The following is a 24,836-nucleotide window of genomic DNA, read 5'->3' as shown; positions in this document are numbered from 1 at the left end:
ACCGCAGTGTTAAACCCCCCCTAAAGACCAGGCTATTTTTACAGAAATAGGCCACTGCAGCTTTAAGGCCTCAGTGCAGAGCCGTACAACTCGGCACACAAGTGACCCCCCTCCCCTCTTTTCTCCCCACCAACAGAGCTTTCTGTTGGTGGGGTCAGATCTCCCCAGGTTTATTTTTTATAAATATTTATTGTATTTTTTTAAAATAAATTTGCCTATTTTTTTTAATGATTTTAATATCCCTCCCTTCTCCTGCCTATCACCGCCGATCTCTTCTATGTCCCCCAGGTGGACAGTCGTGTCACATGGCTGCCCCCAGTACAGCGCTGCCTTAGATCGCAGCGCTGTACAGACTTCTTAGACGGCCGTCTAACAGTCTCCGAGCGCTGATCACTGCTGGGAGGCTGAAGGTGGAGCTCTGTCATCAGAGCGGGGATGCGCGCGCATTAGTGCACGTGCGCTCCCCTGCAATCCCCATTCCAGGCCATTCACGCCAGCGTGGAGTGGTCCTGGAGCTGCCGCCACGTTCACGCCAATTGGCATGGAGCGGTCGGCAAGTAGTTAATTTATATATAAATATATAATTTAATTACATAATTATTGTAAAAATTAAGAACTTTTTTATTATGTCATTTTCACTGGAGTTCCTCTTTAATTTTAAGGATTGGTGCTTTACTTTGAGTGCTAACACCATATAGGATAATTCAAGCTTTTATGGATTATCGTTATGCTGAACTGCTGACACATATTAGACCACTGATCAGAGATGTGCCTTTAACAAACTATTTTCTTTTATTTTAAACAATACCAGTTGCCTGGCTGTCCTGCTGATCCTCTGCCTCTAACACTTTTAGCCATAGCCCCTGAACAAGCATGCAGCAGATCAGGTGCTTTGACGAAGTGTGGCTGGATTAGCAGGGCGGCCAAGCAATTGGCATTCTTTAAAAGGAAAAAAATATGGCAGCCTCCATATCACTCTCACTGGGGTGAACTTTAAGTGAAGTTTTCTCTAGGGTCAGTATTTGACTGATTTATTGAAGCGGAATATAAGCCTGCATTTCAACTTTGCTCTAAAACATTATTTACAGCATATTATATGCAACCAGCATTTTTTTTTTACTAGACCAGTATTGGAAGGGTTACACAGAGCTTTAAAGTTCCTAGAGAGAAATGCAGACGCATCCAAAGCTTACATAGATACATTTTGTTTAAATAAATGTATCTAAGTGTGGAATGTGACTCTCTCTCTCTCTGACTGAGAAGGAGCTGGAGGACAGCCAAAGAGTGTGTAACATTTATCACTTGTTTCATTCTATTTAGTTAAATGTATCTATCTGAACTTCTGCATATCTCTCCATGGAACTTTAAAGCTCTGTGTGTAACCCTTCCAATGCTGGTCTAGTAAAAAAAATGCTGGTTGCATATAATATGCTGTAAATAATGTTTTAGAGCAAAGTTGAAATGCAAGGTTATATTCCGCTTTAAAGGGTGCACTCATATTCACAAATGGGAGCGAGATAGCAAACTTCCAGAGGGTCTCTACCGTGCTATGTATACGACTTTATAGCTATCTAAAGCCAATGGTTTGCTTTAAGAGTTTTACTGCCAACAAAGCGTTAAGTACATTTAGTTATTCCATGAAGATAAAAGCGTGCATACCTAAAGGCCAGGGAATCCATAGGATTGGGGGCCATTCCCATGCTCTCTGCATAATTGCGGGATTTGGTTGCATAGTTATGTGGGTCTACATTCCAGGGGAAGTTGCTCTGCACCCTCTGTGAGGCCTCGGCCTCGATCTGATCCTTCGGCTTCACGCCGCCGTGGTGGACGACGTGGTGATAAACATGTTTGTGGTGATACATGTTGGACGCGTCCAGCTTGGAGCCACTCTTGCCCGAGTGCTTGCCGTGGCCGGACTGCATTGTTCCCATGGCTACAGGCAGGCCTTTGCCTAAGTGGCCGTCCGGAGAGCGTGGCTTTGGGGAATGGCGGCCGGTGCCCGGAGACTGGCAGCCGGGCGTTTTCATGACGCGTTGCACGTGTTCGTCCAGGATGGACTCCGGGTTTTCTTCATGCGCATCCCTTATTGGCATCCCGACGCAGCCCGTATCGGCGTAGCGGGAGCCAAAATGGTGCATAGGCTGGCTCGAAGGCAACTTGTGGCTAACCATAGAAGGTGCAGAAGAGACGTCCGCATCATCGCCCTCTTCCTCCTGCGAGAGGGAACAAAGCAAGCGTAATTGTCTGCTTATACCAAATACATCTACACATGCTTATCCTCCAATCACACAGCCAGGCAAATAACCCAAATCATTCATCTAGAGAAAGCTTTTCACTTTTGTGGAGAAAAAAAAAAGTCTAGTCAGTGTAATAAGTCATTGTGCAAAGTATTTCCAGTCACAGGAATTATTATTTAGTATTTATATAGCACTTTAGCATTTGAGTGCATCTTCTGCAGCACTGTATAGAGTACATAGTCATGTCACTGACTGTCCTCAGAGGAGCTCACAATCTAATTTTACCATAATCATACATCCATCGTGGCCTAGGGACAATTTCAGGGGGAAGCTAATTAACGTTTCTGTATGTTTTGTGGATGTGGGAGGAAACTGGAGTGCCCGGAGGAAACCCACACAGACACGTGGAGAACATACAAACACTGCAGATTATGCCCTGCTGGGTGCCACAGAAGATGTTGCCACAAAATAAATCATTAATATTCAGGCTCCAAAAACCTGCATTCTGTTTTTTTCTGGTTTTGTATAAATCTAATATGTGATCTCAGCCTTTAGTTTTTTGTTTTGTTCAGAGAACATCGAGGCGTCAATCGCATACACATCAACAGCCAGTAATGTGGTAGAAATGTCACGCACACTGTTATTTAATTCAATGCGGACACATGGAGTGATATTTTTATGGTCTTTCTATTACTGTAGGTAATACACAGTGCAGAAACTCTAGTTACTGTGGTCATTCTAAGAAGTATATAGAAGCTGCCATATTTATTTCCTTGTAAACAATACCAGTTGCCTGGCAGCCCTGCTGATCTATTTGGCTGCAGTAGTGTCTGAATCACACCAGAAAAATACGCAACTAATCTTGTAAGATGTGACAATAATGTCAGAAATACCCGATATGTTGCATGCTTGTTCAAGGTGTATAGCTAAACGTATTACAGGCAGAGGATCAGCAGGACAGCCAGGCAACTGGTGTTGTTTAAAAAGGAAATAAAGATGGCATCCTCCATATCGCTCTCACTTCAGGTCTCCTTTAATACATGATCGTAAAGAAATGGGTTCAATTGTATTTTTATTTAATTTTTTACTGAAAACCTTGACATACATATATTATCTCAGACTGATCGTGTTACTGAGAAATTACTATAGATATATGCAACATACAAGTCAAATAGACTTGTGCCACCACAATATGGACTATTGCTTTGCTAGTCCTGGGACCTATTTTTTATATTTGTAAATACTTTTGGAGCAAGATAGCATACAGGTAATTATTACATTCACACTGAACACTCTAGCAGGCATGTGTGTAGCACGCTGGTTTATCTGAAAAGCAATACCGAAGATAGACACAAGATGGCACTGTTGCGTCACAAATAGGATTCTTGCATCATAAGCTGCAGTTTACAGGAATGCAAAGCTGGCTGACCCGTCATCTGCTGCAGCTAACAGGAACTGGAAGCATTAGCCTCCCATCCATTTAATTTAGTTTGATTTTAATAGATGCTTCGGCCTGAATGCTGAATTTTGCACAAAGTTGCTTCATACTCTCTTCAGACCCCTTGGCCTCCAATTGCCTTCAGTCTTCCATGATGGCAGGCCCAGGGAACACTATTATGAATCGGTGACGTCTGGGTGGTGTGGCTGACAACATTGGGTCACTAACGCAGATAGAAATATGCAAACATACAACATGTGCAAGAAAGCACACCTCGCACTAAAATAGTGTTCCCAAAAAATGCTCAGGTGAACTTAACCACTTTACCCCCGCGCGTACGCATTTCTCCGTCCCTTTTTCCATCCTTTAACCCCCAGGGACGGAGAAATACGTACTTTCCGCGCTCCCACCGCTGTCCGCGCTCCCGCTCGTAAACACGCCGCCCGCTGCTAGTAAACACGCCGCCGCCCGCTCGCCCGGAGATCAATGAACGGGAAAATCCATTCCCATTCGTTGATCTCAGCCCCGCAATGATCCGCTGCCGCTCGGCTGAGCAGCGCGACCATTGTGGGAGAAAAAAAAAAAAGTTCTCAGCCTCTTCCTACTTCCTGCAAGCGTCCTTCCAGACGCTTGCAGGTCGCATAAACAAAATATTACTGTGGCCATCTTGTGGCCAAATAGTAAAACTACATCCAAAGCATTTTTCACATAGAAATAAATTAGTTTAACATACAAAATTAACCCTTTACCTCCCACACTCCCCAATTTTTTTTTTCTTGTAATTTAAAAAAAAAAAATTACAATAAAAAAAAATACATAAATAGTTACCTTAGGGACTGAACTTTTTAAATGTTTATGTCAAGAGGGTATAACACTGTTACTTTATAAACTACGGGCTTGTAATTAAGGATGGATGCAAAACTGAAAAAAATGCACCTTTATTTCCAATTAAAATATTGGCGCCAAACATTGTGATAGGGACATAATTTAAATGGTTTTATAACCGGGACAAAAGGGCAAATACATTTCATGGGATTTAATTACAGTAGCATGCATTATTTAAAAACTATAAGGGTCAAAAACTGAAAGACAATTTTTTTCCCACGTTTTTTTCCTATTTTCCCATTAAAACACATTTAGAATAAAATAATTCTTGACATAATGTCCCACCTAAAGAAAGCCTAATTGGTGGCGAAAAAAACAAGATATAGTTCATTTCATTGCAATAAGTAATGATAAAGTTATAGACGAATGAATGGAAGGAGCGCTGAAAGGTGAAAATTGCTCTGGTGGTCAGAGGGTAAAACCCCTTAGTTGGGAAGTGGTTAAATACCAAGGTGAAAAACTGATGAGAAAATTGTATTTATCCTTCTGCTCCTAAAATTACTTTTTGAAATATCCCACAGTTTTATTTTATGTTTAAAGGATACCACAACTGAAATGTGACATAATGAGATAGACATGTACAGTGCCTAGCACACAAATAACTATGCTGTGTTCTTTTTTCCTTTCTCTGCCTGAAAGAGTTAAATATCAGGTATGTAAGTGGCTGACTCAGTCCTGACTCAGACAGGAAGTGACTACAGTGTGACCCTCACTGATAAGAAATTTCCCTTTTTATCTCTTTCCTGCTCTCAGAAGCCATTTTCTGCTAGGAAAGTGTTTTATAGTTGTAATTTCTTATCAGTGAAGGTCACACTGTAGTCACTTCCTGTCTGAGTCAGGACTGAGTCAGCCACTTACATACCTGATGATTTACTCTTTCAGGCAGAGTAAGAAAAAAAAAAGAACACAGCATAGTTATTTGTGTGCTAGGCACTGTACATACAAATGTCTATCTCATGTCACTTTGGGTATCTTTTGAATCTACCTTTTAATGTCATTGTCTGTGCTCAATGACACAGTTTTTGAAGCATGCCAGAGCTAAAACGTATGAACTTTTGACCTTTTTTAACTCCTCCCTGTTCTCAGAAGGTGTTCTCAGCCAGGAAAGTGTTTTATGGCTGTAATTCCTTATCCGTGAGGGTTACCCTATGATTCATTAAGTACTAACTGGAAAGAAACAATCACTTGCACACCACTCTCTCCAGGGAAGCTACATTGTTTGTCAAGGAGTGATTTGGAGCATTGCCACACATGTAAGTACAACTATCCTTTGAGATAGAGATAATTACGATACATTCAGGAACTCTTGTGGAAGGATCAGAAGGAGGCGCACGGTTATCTGAACACATGCACTGCTCGCTCCAGGGGTCGGGGGATACTCACAGCTCTCACTCGCTTAAGCCGCTCCTCCAGCTTCTGTTCCGCTTCACGGTCCCTCAGAACTACCTCCAAGCGGCTTATTAGCTCAGCAGCAAACTTTTCAGGATCAACGTGAATATCCTTTGGCATGTGATATGTACGCTGGGAAACAAGAGTACAGGAGAGTGTTAGCCATTTCATAGCATAGACCTAGGGCTCAGCCTGCAGAGTGCACAGAATAATGTAACATCCTTTGGCATGTGATATGTACGCTGGGAAACAAGAGTACAGGAGAGTGTTAGCCATTTCATAGCATAGACCTGGGGCTCAGCCTGCAGAGTGCACAGAATAATGTAACATCCTTTGGCATGTGATATGTACGCTGGGAAACAAGAGTACAGGAGAGTGTTAGCCATTTCATAGCATAGACCTGGGGCTCAGCCCGTAATGCAGAGTGCACAGAATAATGTAACATCCTTTGGCATGTGATATGTGGCTCAAGAAGAAGCACATTAAGGTCATGGAGTGGCCTAGTCAGTCTCCGGACCTTAATCCAATAGAAAACCTATGGAGGGAGCTCAAGCTCAGAGTTGCACAGAGACAGCCTCGAAACCTTAGGGATTTAGAGATGATCTGCAAAGAGGAGTGGACCAACATTCCTCCTAAAATGTGTGCAAACTTGGTCATCAATTACAAGAAACGTTTGACCTCTGTGCTTGCAAACAAGGGTTTTTCCACTGAGTATTAAGTCTTTTATTGTTAGAGGGTTCAAAAACGTATTTCACTCAATGAAATGCAAATCAGTTGCTATATTTTATTTAAGGTTAGTTTTTCGATTTTCCTTTTGATGTGCTATCTGCCACTGTTAAAATAAACCTACCATTGAAATGATACTGTTCTGAGACTTTTCATTTCTTTGTCATTGGACAAACTTACAAAATCAGAGAGGGGTCAAATAATTATTTCCTCCACTGTATGTATGCTGGGAAACAAGAGTACAGGAGAGTGTTAGCCATTTCATAGCATAGACCTAGGGCTCAGCCCGTAATGCAGAGTGCACAGAATAATGTAACATCCTTTGGCATGTGATATGTACGCTGGGAAACAAGAGTACAGGAGAGTGTTAACCATTTCATAGCATAGACCTGGGGCTCAGCCCGCAATGCAGAGTGCACAGAATAATGTAACATCCTTTGGCATGTGATATGTACGCTGGGAAACAAGAGTACAGGAGAGTGTTAGCCATTTCATAGCATAGACCTGGGGCTCAGCCCGCAATGCAGAGTGCACAGAATAATGTAACATCCTTTGGCATGTGATATGTGGCTCAAGAAGAAGCACATTAAGGTCATGGAGTGGCCTAGTCAGTCTCCGGACCTTAATCCAATAGAAAACCTATGGAGGGAGCTCAAGCTCAGAGTTGCACAGAGACAGCCTCGAAACATTAGGGATTTAGAGATGATCTGCAAAGAGGAGTGGACCAACATTCCTCCTAAAATGTGTGCAAACTTGGTCATCAATTACAAGAAACGTTTGACCTCTGTGCTTGTAAACAAGAGTTTTTCTACTAAGTATTAAGTCTTTTATTGTTAGAGGGTTCAAAAACTTATTTCACTCAATGAAATGCAAATCAGTTGCTATATTTTATTTAAGGTTATTTTTTCGATTTTCCTTTTAATGTGCTATCTGCCACTGTTAAAATAAACCTACCATTGAAATGATACTGTTCTGAGACTTTTCATTTCTTTGTCATTGGACAAACTTACAAAATCAGAGAGGGGTCAAATAATTATTTCCTCCACTGTATGTATGCTGGGAAACAAGAGTACAGGAGAGTGTTAGCCATTTCATAGCATAGACCTGGGGCTCAGCCCGTAATGCAGAGTGCTCAGAATAATGTAACATCCTTTGGCATGTGATATGTACGCTGGGAAACAAGAGTACAGGAGAGTGTTAGCCATTTCATAGCATAGACCTGGGGCTCAGCCCGTAATGCAGAGTGCTCAGAATAATGTAACATCCTTTGGCATGTGATATGTACGCTGGGAAACAAGAGTACAGGAGAGTGTTAGCCATTTCATAGCATAGACCTGGGGCTCAGCCCGTAATGCAGAGTGCTCAGAATAATGTAACATCCTTTGGCATGTGATATGTACGCTGGGAAACAAGAGTACAGGAGAGTGTTAGCCATTTCATAGCATAGACCTGGGGCTCAGCCCGTAATGCAGAGTGCTCAGAATAATGTAACATCCTTTGGCATGTGATATGTACGCTGGGAAACAAGAGTACAGGGGAGTGTTAGCCATTTCATAGCATAGACCTGGGGCTCAGCCTGCAATGCAGAGTGCACAGTAAAATGGAATATCCGTAAGAATTACACAAAGCAGGTCACAGATCTGACTGCCACAGACGAGGTCTCGCTGATCTGGGTAACTGTCAGGCCCCATTCACATCTGAGCGTTTTGCCGGCGATTTCTGCAAAACGCTCAAGCGATATCGCTTTTTAAAGCGCTAGTGTCATAATACCCTATGGGCCCGTTATCACTTGGGCAATTTGCATAATCGCCGGTGATTAACGCAAATCGCCAAATTTGTATCCTGCACCATTTTCAGGTGATTTCCCGGTGATCGCGCTTAGTGCTATAGAAGCGCTAATCGCGATCGCAGAAAATCACCCCAAGTGTGAATGGTGATTTTTTTTTGCGTTAATCCCCCCAAAAAATCGCCAGAGCAAAACGCTAGCAAAAGCACTAGCGTTTTGCAAATTGCAAGTGCGAATCGGCCCTCAGGGCTGTTTTTATGCATAGACAAGTCAGGCAGATGCCTGGGCTGACACTCGCTGGAAAACAACATCACCAACATGATGCACAGATGAAGCATGCAGCCAACAGGAGGTTTCAATTGTGACCATTTTATGGACTTTTTTCAATTCAATAAATAAACTGCATCTATGCAAAATTGTACTGCAAAGACTGATCAATACTGATGGTTTGGAGCAAAGCCAATCTGTTTATTTTTTTTTAATCCTTTTTTTGTTGACTGAAAAAGCCAGAAAATTCGAACCTTACTGAGTTGAGGTGCACCTGAACAGAGAAAGATATGGAGGCTGACATATTCTTTTTAACAATGCACATTGACTGACTGCCCTGCTGATCCTCTGCCTCTCATACATTTAGCCACAGCCCCTGAACAAGCATGCAGCAGATCAGGTTCTGTGACTGAAGTGTGACTGGATTAGCTGCATGCTTGTTCCGGGTGTGTGATTCAGACACTACTGCAGCCGAAGATCAGCAGGACTGTCAGGCAACTGGTATTACTTAACAGGCAATAAAGATGGCAGCCTCCGTATTACCTCTCGGATCTGGTGTACTTTAAGGCAAATGTGAGGTTTGCCATGGCCAAATACTCCAGGACTGTGGAGTTGGAGCCGAGGAGGAGCAGTTTTGGGTACCTGGAGTCAGAGGTTTCATAAACTGAGGAGTCGGATTATTTTTGTACCCACTCCACAGCCCTGGTTACCTCGGGAGGCGGAAGCTTCTGGGTTCTCCAGAGGCGTCCTGTCCTCTGTCAGGTCATTCCAGCAAAAGACAGCGATGGAACAGGCCAGTGGAAGAGGATGGGGGAGGCCTCTGGAGGATGAGGATGCTTCCCTCTCCCGAGATAAGTACACAAATTCAACACTTTTCCCACTTACAGGTTCCCTTTAAATAGTTAAAAACATGCAAACAGTCATGTTAAAGTGTGCCTGAGATGGGGCAGGAGAGAAAATGTATACCTACCTGGGGCTTCCTCCAGCCAGATCGCTCCCTAGCCATCCTCTGACTCCTGTATCTTGTGCAATCGTCCCTGGTAAGTCGTCCAGTTGGGGCCAGTCAGCGCAGGTGCAGCCTTGACTGCGGGCGCTCTCCTATCGCTGGGAGCATCCTGCGCCTGCCCAATAGTACTGTGCAGGCGCGGAACTCTCCCAGCGACCGGGGAGCATGATAGGGGGCAGGGGACGCGTGTGGCCAGTCCGCGCATGCGCAGACCAGCGGACTTACCGGAGCCGAATGCGGAGGCCATGGAGGACGGCTAGGGAGCGATCTGTCTGCAGGGGGCTGGAAGAAGCCCCAGGTATTCATACATTTCCAGCCAGGCACTGGCTGGAAAGTGTAATGGTTAAGGGCTTTGCCTCTGACATGGGAGACCAGGGTTCAAATCTCGGCTCTGCCTGTTCAGTAAGCCAGCACCTATTCAGCAGGAGACCTTAGGCAAGTCTCCCGAACACTGCTACTGCCTATAGAGCGCGTCCTAGTGACTGCAGCGCTGGCGCTTTGAGTCCGCCAGGAGAAAAGCGCTATATAAGTGTTTGTCTGTGACATTTTCTCTTCATTGCCATTTCAGGTTTAATTTAAAATCAACAGTTTACGATCATTGCATCCAAAGATTGGGGGATAGGTGGTGGCCGCCGCACACATGCCGGATTCTCATTAGAGGCGGTCAGGTTTCTGGTGTACAAGGCTTTAGACTTCACCGAGCTCCAGCAACCATGCATACAGCAGTGACCAACTGTCTGCTGCCTGCGGTCATTACACTACATGAGAAACTGCGGCCTTCATTATGCATAAAGCTTTGATTAGAGGGAAAAGTGACACTCGCTATTAAAGTGCAGAGCTCCACAGGAACGTTACACAGGAGAGGGGAAGACTCAGAGCGTGGAAATTATGAGCTGTGGATCTACAAAGCTCAAAGTCTAAAAAGAAACCAATCCTGCCGAGGGATTAGCAGCGTCCCCGAGGCAAAGATATGATAGCTGAGGAATGGAGAACAGAGCGCGGGAACAAAAGGCCCCTTTCATAGCAGCAAGCCTGCCTGCGAGACGCGGGACCGGCATGGATGGAGCGTGTACAGTCCGAAAATATTGACACAACCTGAACATTGTCTGAGGTATTAAGGATCAACTCCGCTCTAATTAAAAAACGCAGGATAGTGTGATGAAAGGAGTACTTGCTGAGATACCGTATAGGATCGCTGACCACACACTCCTCCCTTCTCTGCAATATCAGACAAGCTAATGGTAAAGGGGGCTGTAACATCCAAAAGTCAAAAATTGCCAAAAAATACTTCATGCCTCCCAAAAATATATGTATTCCTGTTTTTATTATATATGCCTCCCCCTCTTTTTTTGTACCTAGTCTGGGTGCCTTTGTCTAAGTATAGGAACTCGCCAGTGCTAGCAGGATTGTGTGAAGGTTTTGTGTTTTTATTATTTTTTTTACTACGGTAACAGCTTACCTCAGAAAGCTTCCTCTTTAGGATAAAATAAGGACACTATAACCAGAAGGTAACCGGTCAGACACCAACAGGTAAAGTATACTGCACGGGGCATCAGGGGGCACATTTTACATCCACCGGGGATGGCGGATGTGGTGTCAACAGGAGTATTTCCGAGATTTAAAGAGAACCCGAGGTGGGGTTCTGACAATGCAATCCACGTATAGAGGCTGGGTCTGCCTATACTGCCCAGCCTCTGTTGTTATTTCAATCCCCCCTAAGTTCTCCCTGCGCTCTGCAATCCCACATAAATCACAGCCTCGCTGTGCAGGCTGTTTACATCTGTACTGTCACTCTGCGTGCTCCCCCCGCCTCATGCATAGCTCCGGTCTCGCCCGCGTCCCTTCCCTCCAATCAGCGGGGAGGGTAGAGACACGGCCAGGGACCGGAGCTATGCAGGAGGCGGGGGGAGCGGCAGACTGACAGTACTGAGGTAAACACAGCCCGCTGCGACACACTGCGTGTCGACAGCGCAGCTGTGATTTATGGGAGCATAGCAGAGCGCAGAGGGGGCTTAGGGGGGGATTGAAATAGCAACAGAGGCTGGGCAGTATAGGCAGACCCAGCCTCTGTATGTGGATTGCATTGTCAGAACTCTACCTCGGGTTCTCTTTAATGCTGAAATCGATCAGGAATCGGGTCTGTGGTGTATGGGCACCCAATTAACCTCTCTTTAATTTAATTTGATCAAAGAGAGAGATCTATGGTTCTAGAACTGAACAGGCCTTCTCGACTCCAACCTCATTTAAAGCATACCAGAAGCAAGATATGATAAAATAAAAAGATACTTTAGTAGAGGGAACCTCTGCATTGTCCTGAGGCTTCCCCGGTCATCCTGTGGCACACAGTTCCTGCGCAGGGTCCTTTCAAGCATATCTGACAACAGCTGGTCAAATACGTATTGTTGGTTGCGCACTAATTCATGTATGAGCACAACTGCACTGCGCATGTGCAAGCACAATCCACACCTGCACAGCTACTTCCTCCAGCTGTCCCGCAGACAGGGGCGGAACACAAAGAATGTCCTGAGCATCAGTGGTGGGAACTGGGAGGAGCCAGAGGATAAGGTATCTGAAGGTTGTTTCTTACTCACAGGTTCCCTTTAAAGCAGTGCTGTACAGCAGTAGGTTGCTCGTGTACAGAAAAGGGATCCGCAGCTTCGCTATTAAAAAGTGGTAAAAGCTGAAAAATGCTGCGTTGTGATTATAGCATTAATGCCTGGGATCAGATGTCAGCTGCACAATGGGTAAATGGCGGCTGATACCGAGATTATGTTAATAAACGGGTGAAGAGGAGGAATAATAGTATTGGGTGTCCCGGCTAAAGGCCCGCTGGTTAGAACATAAGCAGGGTAATCCTTGGGTGTGACTGCAATCCCTTGTTACTGCACTTTCCCACACATCACGCTAATCTAATAATGTGCTCCTCGCTTGTGTTACTTTCATGGCTGCTATTGCAGGAATCCCGCTTACTGCAGCCGTCAGTATAGTCCTCACACAGACTTAAAAGGGAACCTTAACTGAGAGGGAGATGGATGTTTCCTTTTAAACAATACCAGTTGCCTGGCTGTCCTGCTGATCTCTTTGGCTGCAGTAGTGGCTGAATCACAGACCTGAAACAAGCATGCAGCTAATCCAGTCTGACTTCAGTCAGAGCACCTGATCTGCATGCTTGTTCAGGGGCTGTGGCTAAAAGTATTAGAGACACAGGATCAGCAGGAGAGTCAGGTAACTGGTATTATTTTAAAAGGAAATATCCACATCCTTCTCCGTTTAGGTTCCCTTTAAAGAGGAGCTGTCAGCCATACTATCTCAGGTGAAAAAAAACCAAATATATAAGTAGATAAATACTTGCTCTACTTACATAACATATGTATTGCACTGACCACGTTATGATTCCTGTGAATCTTATAAAGGAAAAGCAGAGAATCCTATTCTAGACAGTTTCCATATTTACTGTAAAAATCCAAAAAACTGCGCTGATATCAATACAGGTGTAATTTCTTTCGGTGGTGCGCCACTTTACACAATTACAATCACTAAAGTCACAAATATTAGCTGCGCACAGAACATCAACAATTGCTTTCCACACTCCTAGTGGTATTGGTCACTCTTCCTACTCAGGGTGACGTCAAAGGACTCTCCACTTCAGTGAGACACCACCACCACACCCCAAGCAGTGGCCACTCACCGTTACAAGAGACCCTCAGTTAGATGGGTCAACAGCGCCTATGGGGTCATCTGGCCGCCCCCTGCCGTTTGGAATGGAAGTCGACTCCTCACCACTTGCTTTATCAACTGCTGGTTCATTCACCTCAAAAGACATATACCAGAGCTCCCATAGCGTAAAATTGTATAAAAATTTTATTAATAAAAAGATTGCACACTTACAAATTCATCCAGGGTATATTCGCATAGAGTTTTTGTGGGCTCCACCCCAAACGTTGGCCACCGGGTTGGCTGTAGTGCGCTGTTCCTAACGCCTTCCCCTCTGCGTCCACGTTCTCCCCTTGGATGGTAGTGGGCCGCGTGTACTTGACCGGTTTCGTCGCTCTAGGCGACTCCTCAGAAGCTAGCGCGGCCTGCATCTGTCTGTCTTAAGTACCATCTGCTGTAATTACCCATACCTCCCTAACCCGGAAGTGAAGCCCTCCATCCAATGCCTGCATTCCAATTACCGGAAGCAAGCCTTGGTTTGAACTTCCTGCACTCCACGGTGGTTCTAACACCAATGGGTGTGTCCTCTCAGGGTCTGTGCGTGCGGGGAGGCGTGTTCATACACTTCTTCCCTCCTCAACTAAGCTCCAGCTTATAGCGCGTACAACGCGCATCACTGCCATTCCCGCCGCTCACACGGCACATAGCTCCGCCCTCCCGCTCTGTGGTAACCATGGCTACCGCCCACTCACCACGTTGCAGACGGCTGGGCGCGTCACTCGCCGCGCATGCGGCGCCCGTGTCTGCCCTCCCCGCCGCTACTGCGGCACAAGGCTCCTCCCTCCCACAACACCAGGGGTTGCCCTGACAACCCTACCCGGCGCCTTTCCCTACTCTCGCGCAAGCGCTCCAAAGCCATCCCGGTCACCGTTGCCAGTGGGCAATCAGCCACCCCAAGTTCCCCGCAGCATATCGGGGCACCAGCCGCCCACAAACCAGATGTACATAGTCCCACATAGATGGGATGGCCACTATGAGGCTTTGATCCCTTCTCACCACTTCCAGCAAACGTAACGTCATTACAGTTTTATATATACACAATTATTTTCATTATTATGCAGATACAGTTCCCATTGCTTTCTTAAGCTTCATCATTCTCTTTCTCCCTCCTCCCCTTTTTACACGTAGGCGGGGTTACCTCCGGGATACCAACTCCCCCATTCCTTAAGTGGTAAATCCAAAACAGTGCCCTTCATAATGTGGCTAATAACCCCTCAAACCCCTCCCCCATTTCTTAAGCAACAACTCAACTGTAAACCCCCCTTTACTGGTGCCAATATCAAAACTACCTATTCAAATAGTGATATACATTCCCCTCAAAAAGGTTGGGAAAAAAGGGGGGTGCAGATCCCGGAGGCGTCCCCCCCTACCCCAAATATTCTACCAGGAAGCAGTTCAAATTAAATTCAGACATCCCCCCCCACCCTAGTCATCTGCAAGGAAACAGACCAGATCTATTTCAGCATTATGTCGGAAAGAGTAGGAAGAGTGACCAATACCACTAGGAGTGTGGAAAGCAATTGTTGATGTTCTGTGCGCAGCTAATATTTGTGACTTTAGTGATTGTAATTGTGTAAAGTGGCGCACCACCGAAAGAAATTACACCTGTATTGATATCAGCGCAGTTTTTTGGATTTTTATTGTGTAACAACTTTATGTATTGCAGCGATATGGACTTATTTGAACAGAGACTCAAAAAGCGAACTGATCTTGATGATATTTTTAACATTGAACAAGATACTATACCTAATGCTGATAATGATTTTAAGGGGCTGCAGGGATTAATGCTTAAGGAACAAGCCACATGGTGGGATATTGTGACCTTGAGCAAATATGAGAAGGAAGGAATAGTACCGAAGCGCCTTAGGTGGGATATGACAGCAAACGATGGGGAGGATGATGAGGAAAACGATGCAGAATGGGAAGAATATTTTGATAGATGCGGGGTGGGCTTGGTGAGTCTACTGATGAAAAGGAAAAAGAGGAAGCTGACTAGGGTGGGGAAGGAGATAGATGAGATCAGACAGAGACTAGAAATTTGCAAGGGGACAGAGGAATATAATAAAAGGACCACGAGAATTAGTGAGATACTACAGAAAGCAGAGAAGGAAATAATAGTCTCTAAGAGACAGAAGTTCCTGAGGGATTACCATGCCCATAAAAATAAGGAAGCCTACAAATGGCAAATCAAAAAGAAGATTATCCAGCAAACCCAAGTGGGGGATAAGAAGGACAGTGTAATAATAACTAATAACTCCCAGTTACCACAAGGATCCACAACTATCGTGGTGGGACAGAACCCGGGAGCTCGGGGAGGGGGGGGACAGGGGGGAGGACGGGGGGGGGGTGGGGGGGTGTGCACCTTAAAGAGATCTATAGACCAGCACAACCTATGGGGCCTACACCCATACAGGGTAGACCAAGTTGGAGACCGTACAGGGGGATCCCGGGAGGTGGGGGGAGGGGAGGACGCCCAATGGGTGGATCATTTAGATCGCACCCAGCACCCCATCATTATAACCCCCAGGGACAGGACCCCACCTATCATTTGCCTTTGAGTAATAGATATGACCCCCTCGTCCAACAGAGCCACTATGAGAATTTTTTGGGGGAGGACAGAACCTGCCACCAAACAGATTGGGTGGAGGAAATAGGATATCTCCCAGGAAAAAGAGGAGCAGAAGGGGGACAAGGGGCGGAAGAAGGGAGCGCCAAAAAAATAAAGAAAAAATAGAAGGCAAAGGAATATTCAATCTGAGTGGAGTCCCATTGACTAACGGGGAGATACGAGTACTTAATGAAGGCCTGAAGTTTGCCCCCAAAAAAGGTTTAAATAAATTTGAAACCTATATTGATCTGGAGAAGTTTACACGCAAACTTAACTTGAAAAAATATTTCTCTAAGAGGGAGGGACTTAATGGTGGAAGTTATGGTACAGCCAACTTAACTCAACCCACCCGATATACACATACTAACCTCAAAAATAAATCTGTGTTCAATCCACAAGAGACAGGTTTCCAAGCCATAGGGGCCTTCAAGAAAATGGTCAGCAATGAAATAAGGGAAATACCAGAGAGAAGGTACCCGGGAGTTATGAATGTTGCTAAGAGCCTACTGGACACGAAAGGACTGGTAGTACGACCGGCAGATAAAGGTGGGGGGGTAGTGGTCCTCAATAAAGAGCAATACAGAACTGAGCTGAACAGATTAGTTCAGGACGAAGAAACGTATGAGAGACTCAGAGGGGACCCCACCCCACAGTACATGACTGAATTGAGACAATTAATGAAGAAAGGGTTGGATTTGGGGTGCCTGTTGGATGCTGAATATAGGTACCTCATCCCCAACTCCCCTAAAATTCCGGTGATCTATCAGGTACCGAAAGTCCATAAAGACTTGGTTAATCCCCCGGGGAGACCCATTTTGAGTGGAATGGGTTCCCTGACACATAGACTTGGCCAATACTTGGACAGCTTCCTTCAGCCCATGGTAGCCAATTTGCCCTGTATATTGAGAGATACCAAGCATACTATTCAGGAAGTCGAGGGGGTAGGGGTCGGCGAGGGGACGTTGCTGGTGACAGCAGACGTCTCCTCGTTGTACACCAGTATCCCCCAAGACAAGGGCATAGAAGCTGTGAGATACTACATGGAGAGGGAGGGTAAGTTACCGGGAGAACAGGTGGAGTTTTTGTTGGAGGTATTAAAATTTGCGTTGGAAAAAAACTACTTTTGGCACGGGGGCAACTTTTACAGGCAACATAGGGGGTGTGCGATGGGGGCGGGGTTTGCCCCTAGCCTGGCGAACCTTTATATGGGCAAATGGGAGGAGAGGGTATTAATGGGGGCTTCATCAAGGGTGATCACTTGGAAAAGGTACATCGATGACCTCCTGATTTTGTGGGGGGGCACGGTAGAAGAGTTAGACACTTTTATGGCACAACTTAATGATAACACTTTAAATATTAAGCTAACCTATGAGCACGACACTGAAAAGATTAGTTATTTGGATCTCCAATTAATGGTTATAGGGAATAAAATTAGCACCAAAACTCACTTTAAGGTCACGGATCGTAATGGCTACATTTCTACAATGAGTGGCCACCACCCTAACTGGATTAGGAACGTCCCTAGGGGACAGTTCACACGATTGAGAAGGAACTGTAGCCGATTGGAAGATTATGAGGCCCAATCATTACTTTTGAAGGAAAGATTTTTGGAGAAGGGGTATCAGGAAGGATTTTTGGAAAGGGAAATAGAGCGGAGTAAGCACATGGATAGACGGACACTGGTGCACCGGGTAAACAATGAAGGGGATCAAGACAATGCACATAAATTGGCATTCATCACTGAATATAATAGTCAATATAAAGAAATAGAAGGTATAGTAACCAAACACTGGGAAATTTTGCTGTCTGATGTGGAATTGAGTAAAGTTTTGCCAAAAAAACCCCGATTTATATACAGAAAAGCCCCAAATTTAAAGAATATCTTAGCCCCAAGCTGTGTGGAGCCCCAAAAACAGGCCCCTAGGCTTCAGGGGTGGCAACGACCGGGTTTCCATCCTTGTAGAGACTGCAAAGGGTGCAGGGAAGCTAGAGCTGGGAGGGTAACACATGTAAGGGGAAAATCTAATGGGAGAAATATAAAAATAAGAGATTTCATTACTTGTAATGATAGATATGTTATATATGTGGCATGGTGTCCGTGCGGAACTCAGTATGTTGGAAGAACAACGAGACCACTAAAAGAAAGGATAGGGGAGCACCTTAGAAATATCGCAAAGGGACTGATGAGTCATAGCTTATCGGCCCATTTCAAAAAAGTACATAATAGTAATCCATCACTCCTAACCTTCTGTGGGGTTGAAAAGATCTTGAAACCGTGGAGGGGGGGGGATATGGTGAAGGAGATCTCACAGAGGGAAACAAGGTGGATATACCTCTTGGATACTCTGAAACCAAGAGGACATAATGCTGAAATAGATCTGGTCTGTTTCCTTGCAGATGACTAGGGTGGGGGGGGATGTCTGAATTTAATTTGAACTGCTTCCTGGTAGAATATTTGGGGTAGGGGGGGACGCCTCCGGGATCTGCACCCCCCTTTTTTCCCAACCTTTTTGAGGGGAATGTATATCACTATTTGAATAGGTAGTTTTGATATTGGCACCAGTAAAGGGGGGTTTACAGTTGAGTTGTTGCTTAAGAAATGGGGGAGGGGTTTGAGGGGTTATTAGCCACATTATGAAGGGCACTGTTTTGGATTTACCACTTAAGGAATGGGGGAGTTGGTATCCCGGAGGTAACCCCGCCTACGTGTAAAAAGGGGAGGAGGGAGAAAGAGAATGATGAAGCTTAAGAAAGCAATGGGAACTGTATCTGCATAATAATGAAAATAATTGTGTATATATAAAACTGTAATGACGTTACGTTTGCTGGAAGTGGTGAGAAGGGATCAAAGCCTCATAGTGGCCATCCCATCTATGTGGGACTATGTACATCTGGTTTGTGGGCGGCTGGTGCCCCGATATGCTGCGGGGAACTTGGGGTGGCTGATTGCCCACTGGCAACGGTGACCGGGATGGCTTTGGAGCGCTTGCGCGAGAGTAGGGAAAGGCGCCGGGTAGGGTTGTCAGGGCAACCCCTGGTGTTGTGGGAGGGAGGAGCCTTGTGCCGCAGTAGCGGCGGGGAGGGCAGACACGGGCGCCGCATGCGCGGCGAGTGACGCGCCCAGCCGTCTGCAACGTGGTGAGTGGGCGGTAGCCATGGTTACCACAGAGCGGGAGGGCGGAGCTATGTGCCGTGTGAGCGGCGGGAATGGCAGTGATGCGCGTTGTACGCGCTATAAGCTGGAGCTTAGTTGAGGAGGGAAGAAGTGTATGAACACGCCTCCCCGCACGCACAGACCCTGAGAGGACACACCCATTGGTGTTAGAACCACCGTGGAGTGCAGGAAGTTCAAACCAAGGCTTGCTTCCGGTAATTGGAATGCAGGCATTGGATGGAGGGCTTCACTTCCGGGTTAGGGAGGTATGGGTAATTACAGCAGATGGTACTCAAGACAGACAGATGCAGGCCGCGCTAGCTTCTGAGGAGTCGCCTAGAGCGACGAAACCGGTCAAGTACACGCGGCCCACTACCATCCAAGGGGAGAACGTGGACGCAGAGGGGAAGGCGTTAGGAACAGCGCACTACAGCCAACCCGGTGGCCAACGTTTGGGGTGGAGCCCACAAAAACTCTATGCGAATATACCCTGGATGAATTTGTAAGTGTGCAATCTTTTTATTAATAAAATTTTTATACAATTTTACGCTATGGGAGCTCTGGTATATGTCTTTTGAGGTGAATGAACCAGCAGTTGATAAAGCAAGTGGTGAGGAGTCGACTTCCATTCCAAACGGCAGGGGGCGGCCAGATGACCCCATAGGCGCTGTTGACCCATCTAACTGAGGGTCTCTTGTAACGGTGAGTGGCCACTGCTTGGGGTGTGGTGGTGGTGTCTCACTGAAGTGGAGAGTCCTTTGACGTCACCCTGAGTAGGAAGAGTGACCAATACCACTAGGAGTGTGGAAAGCAATTGTTGATGTTCTGTGCGCAGCTAATATTTGTGTCTCCATATTTACTGTGGCTATTTTGAAGCCAGTCGTGATGTAATATCCGCCCTTAATCTCCTCTGCCTGAGTTGCCCGCCCTTCACTATAGAGAGTGCATTGTTTCAGCCTGAGAAATTTTGGCCAATCAGAGAGGAACAGAGGTGTGGGAGGGGAAACCAGGAGGGAAAGAGGCTTCAGCCAATCAGGCAGCATGTCAAGTCTGAGGGGAAGTAGAGAAACAAAAAAAAAGACAACCCAGCATGCCCTGCAACTTCCTTTCTGTGTACCAAATAAGAGTCAGGTAAACTGGGGAATGATCATTTATCAACAAATAATAGTGATTTTAACTTTTGGATTGCCTGATAAGCATCCTTATTACTTGTTTGCCAGATAAAAATAAAGAATTGATTTTTGATTTTATGCCCGACATTTACACCTTAACAAGTTGCTGCTTTTTTGCATATAAAGACAAACAAAGACACAAAGAAAACGCACTAAAGTAAACGGGCCCTAAGAGGCCCCTAGGAAATACCTTGGGAGGGGAAAGCCTCTGGATTCTAATGAGGCTGGGGATTCCTCTAGCCCCCTCCTCTGTCTCCTGGATCTGCCGTAACAGCTCATGGTATCTTCGTCCAGTCTGCGCATGCACAGTACTACTGCATGGGTGCATAACCCTCCTGGCCGCGGGAGCAACACGGCGGAGTGCATGCAGCTACACTGCGCATGGGCCTACTGGCCAAAAGATACCGGGAGCCCTTACGGAAGACCCAGGAGGTGGACGACGGCGCCGAGGGAGTGATCAGGCCAGAGGGGGCAGGAGGAAGTCCCAGGTATGTATGAAGTGTTTTTTTCCTTTCCATCTCAGGTACACTTTAATGTAGGATTTAGACTAAAGTATACATGGTTATATTAGGCATGGTTATTCTCTAAAGGCCTGGTTTCCACTAGGAGCCACGGCTGCTTCTGATCCAATCTCCTGTGAATCTGCAGCCTAAATCGCTGAGCCGTACTATGCCCATCTATAGGGATTTGGCTGCATGCTGTCCACATCCGCTCCGCAGTGCCATTTGGAGTGCAAACAATGAAAGAAATGCCCAGTATTTTGCCGCCCCTCTCGCCTGCCGGGAAACGCTAACGATTCGGCCCGGGTTCGAGCGTAGTGGAAATGGGCCCTTAAAGTGGATCCGAGATAAACTTTTACTCATTGCAAAATTGTGTTCCTTTCCTAATGAGGCTTCCCACGCCGTCCTCTGTCCCACGGGGGTCTCGCTGCAGCCCTCCGTGCAGCCGTGACGTAATATTTACCTTCCTGGCTCCTGCGTAGGCGCTCTGACGGCTGTCGGCTCCGAAGTAGGCGGAAATACCCGATCGCCGTCGGGTCTGCTCTACTGCACAGGCGCAAGTTTCCAGCGCCTGCGCAGTAGAGCGGACCGACCGAGATCGGGTATTTCTGTCTACTTCGGAGCGGAAAGCAGCCACAGCGCCCCCGCTGGAGCCAGCAAAGGTAAATATTGAACTGACAGTCGGCTCTGTCGCCGGCTGTTCGGAGGGCTGCAGCGAGACCCCCGTGGGACAGAGGACGGTGTGGGAAGCCTCATTAGGATCCTGAGGCTTCCCCCACCCGAGGTGAGTACCCCCCAGGGGAGGTTTTTGATGTTACAGTGTCTCTTTAAGGTTTGTTTCAGAAGACAAAAGATCAGCACAACAGCGAAATAAATGAGAGCAATACGGCAGCCTCCAGACTTCTCTCACTAAAGGCTGCCCCTTCTAGGAACACTCACTGGAATGTGAGGTAGTGGCACACGTCCATTGGCTTTGGCACTTTCTTGCATCTCCCTGCGATGGTGCTTCCGTAATCGATATGGTGGGATTCCATCTCTAAATAAGACAAACAGGAACTCGGATGAAAAGATGCACTCAGATTATCCTCCTGAAAACACAACAGCAATATCTTTGTGATGATTGGCCAGTTTCACCACTTCACCATGTAGCTGAACGCTTCTCTACACTATCTATTCATAGCACTGAGAATCTGTTGGCTCACATACTACATCGAGGTGGTAAAACGGCTCAATCAAAATTGTATGTGTGTGCACGCCCTAAGGCAGGGTATGATTACAGCAGAGTCCCCAGTATTAAGCACCGGCAGGGATCACCTGATGCCAGATACATGTGCTTGCCGGTTGCTTGAGCAACCGGCCGAAAAAAAGCACAAATCTTCCCCCCAAATGCTCACCGAGCCTCCAGTGACGTTTTGTAGCCTCTCTGCAGCTCCTAGATACTTTCTGGAGTCCTCCGAGCACATAAGCTGATAGAGGAGAGGAAAGATTTTACAATGGGCAAACACTGAGTAAATCATTTATTCTTAATTATTGTAAAAATAAAGCACTTTAATACATTATTTTCACTGGAGTTCCTCTTTAGAGTTATCAGCCAAAAAAATAAAAAAAATTAGTTTTACTCACCTGGGGCTTTCTCCAGCCCCTTGCAGCCGACTGTCCCATACCAACTGCTCCACTCCCTGCCACTGTCCCGCTCTCACTGCTCGGTATTCAGGCCGAACCAGAGGTAGTCCTTACTGCGCCTGCGCGAACCGCCGCTGTCAATCAGCTTACTGCGCAGTAAGCCGCGCACAACTTGGGCTTGATTGACAGCGGCAGTTAGAGCAGGCGCAGTAAGGACGACCTCGGGGGTCAGCCTCTTCACCGTGCGCGGAGACCGGGACGGCGGCGGAGAGGTCAGCGTGGGACAGTTGGCTGCAAGGGGCTGGAGAAAGGCACAGGGGAGTAAACCTCATTAATTTTATTTTTTGGCTGATAACTCCTTTAAAGAGGAACTCCAGTAAAAATAATTAATAAAAACAGTGCTTCATTTTTACAATAACTGTATAAATAATTTAGTCAGTGTTTGCCCATTGTAAAATCTTTCCTCTCCCTGATTTACATTCTGACATTTATCACATGGCGACATTTTAACTGCTGGCAGGTGATGTCAGTATAAGTAGCTGCTGCTTGCTTTTTTGGCAGTTGGAAACAGCTGTAAACAGTTATTTCCCACAATGCAACGAGGTTCACAGACAGGAAAATGCCTGGACCATGGTCCTCACAGTTTCCTGTGGGAGGGGTTTCACCACAATATTAGCCATACAGCGCCCCCTGATGATCCGTTTGTGAAAAGGAATAGATTTCTCATGGGAAAGGGGGTATCAGCTACTCATTGGGATGAAGTTCAATTCTTGGTTATGGTTTCTCTTTAAAGCCCACATCAAAATGTTAAGAGTGGTGTGGCCCTTAAAGAGGAACTGTCTCAAAAATCTTAACATTTAAAACACATACAAACAAAGAAGTACATTTCTTCCAGAGTAAGATGCGCCATAAATGACTTTTCTCCTGTGTTGCTGTCATTTACAGTAGGTAGTAGAAATCTGACATTACCGACAGGTTTTGGGTTAGTCCATCTCTTCATGGGGGATTCTCAGCACGGCCTTTATTCTTTATAAATACACTCCATGAAAAGGATTTATACAAAGATGCCGGCCAGCCTCACTGCTCGCTGCACACTTCTTTGGCAGTTGGACGAAGCAACTGCCATTCACTAAGTGGTTTAAAAAAAAAAGAAAACACTGAGAACCCCCAATGAGAAGATGGGCTAGTCCAAAGTCGGTCATGTCAGATTTCAACTACTTACTGTAAGTGACAGCAACAGAGGAGAAAAGTAATTTATGGCTCATTTTACTCTGGAAGAAACATACTTCATATTTGTGTGTGTTTACGTGTATTTTAAAATTTTATGATCTTCGCAACAGAGGCCCTTTAAGGTTATGCATGAAACAATATCAGTTACATGTAGGTACAATGATGAAAGCTGAATGTCCACTTACACGCTGCTGTCCGTCAAGGACATGGTATCGGCGTCGCTCGACATACTCTGCTGCTCGCTGTCGTTGGCGCTGGTGGCTGGTGCCACCGCATACCCAGTGTTGACATAGTAAGGGTTAACCGGCTCTTTCCACGTCCCCGGCCTGAAAACCACAAACACAAAAATTGCCTTGGTGAGTATACTGGTTTTGTCATAGCAGGACTATACACGGGCTGTGGAGATATACGGTAAGTGTGGATTTTATTTTGGTAGGGGGTATTTGCACACCGCAGAAGGAGGATATGGCAAAGTGCTGTTCATGCCACTCCCATACGCTGTACACACTGCTGTCTGAAAGTGTTACTCCCAATTCACAAAACATTTTAGATAGACCTGAAGTACTAAAAACAGCCGGAACACATGAGAATAGAGGATAATATGGATCCCATGATAAAGCAGGGATACCTGCTCCTACCCAAACACTGCAAAACACATCAGGCAACAACAGTCGGTTCCAGAAGTGCTAGCGGCCCTCAACTGCTTTTATGACACTTCATGTAAGGTGATCATTTTGGGTTGATGCTCGTTTTTGATGCCTCGGAAGAAGTGTAACTCACGCGAAACGGTCATCGGGCCTCCCTGCCCAAAGCTTCATCGTACCAGGTACAATGCACTATGGGTTTTATTACACCTACTGCTCTTTTATAGCTGCAAATGAATACATTCTTTTTAACAGCTTAAAGAGACTCCGTAACAAAAATTGCATCCTGTTTTTTATCATCCTACAAGTTCCAAAGGCTATTCTAATGTGTTCTGGCTTACTGCAGCACTTTCTACTATCACCATCTCTGTAATAAATCAATGTATCTTTCCCTTGTCAGACTTGTCAGCCTGTGTCTGGAAGGCTGCCAAGTTCTTCAGTGTTGTGGTTCTGCTAT

At 45.8% G+C, this 24,836-nt stretch overlaps 1 protein-coding gene across 4 annotated transcripts in view; it reads right to left on the bottom strand.

Moving 5' to 3' along the window:
• The window catches only part of AXIN1 (axin 1), a 168,540-nt gene that overhangs the window by 16,970 nt on the left and 126,734 nt on the right, over window positions 1–24,836 (bottom strand). For all 4 annotated transcript variants that reach the window (XM_068243572.1, XM_068243571.1, XM_068243569.1 and 1 more), the window contains exons 3-6: window positions 23,921–24,061; window positions 21,822–21,918; window positions 5,944–6,081; window positions 1,660–2,213 (exon numbers count right to left, since the gene is read on the bottom strand). In XM_068243572.1, the coding sequence (XP_068099673.1) occupies window positions 1,660–2,213; window positions 5,944–6,081; window positions 21,822–21,918; window positions 23,921–24,061 (930 nt within the window). The remainder of the gene's footprint in view (window positions 1–1,659; window positions 2,214–5,943; window positions 6,082–21,821; window positions 21,919–23,920; window positions 24,062–24,836) is intronic.

Source organism: Hyperolius riggenbachi, chromosome 7 (assembly GCF_040937935.1).
Source record: "Hyperolius riggenbachi isolate aHypRig1 chromosome 7, aHypRig1.pri, whole genome shotgun sequence".
NCBI lineage: Eukaryota > Metazoa > Chordata > Amphibia > Anura > Hyperoliidae > Hyperolius > Hyperolius riggenbachi.
Note: the sequence above shows the minus strand (reverse complement) of the source record. Positions and strands in the feature narration are given on the sequence as shown.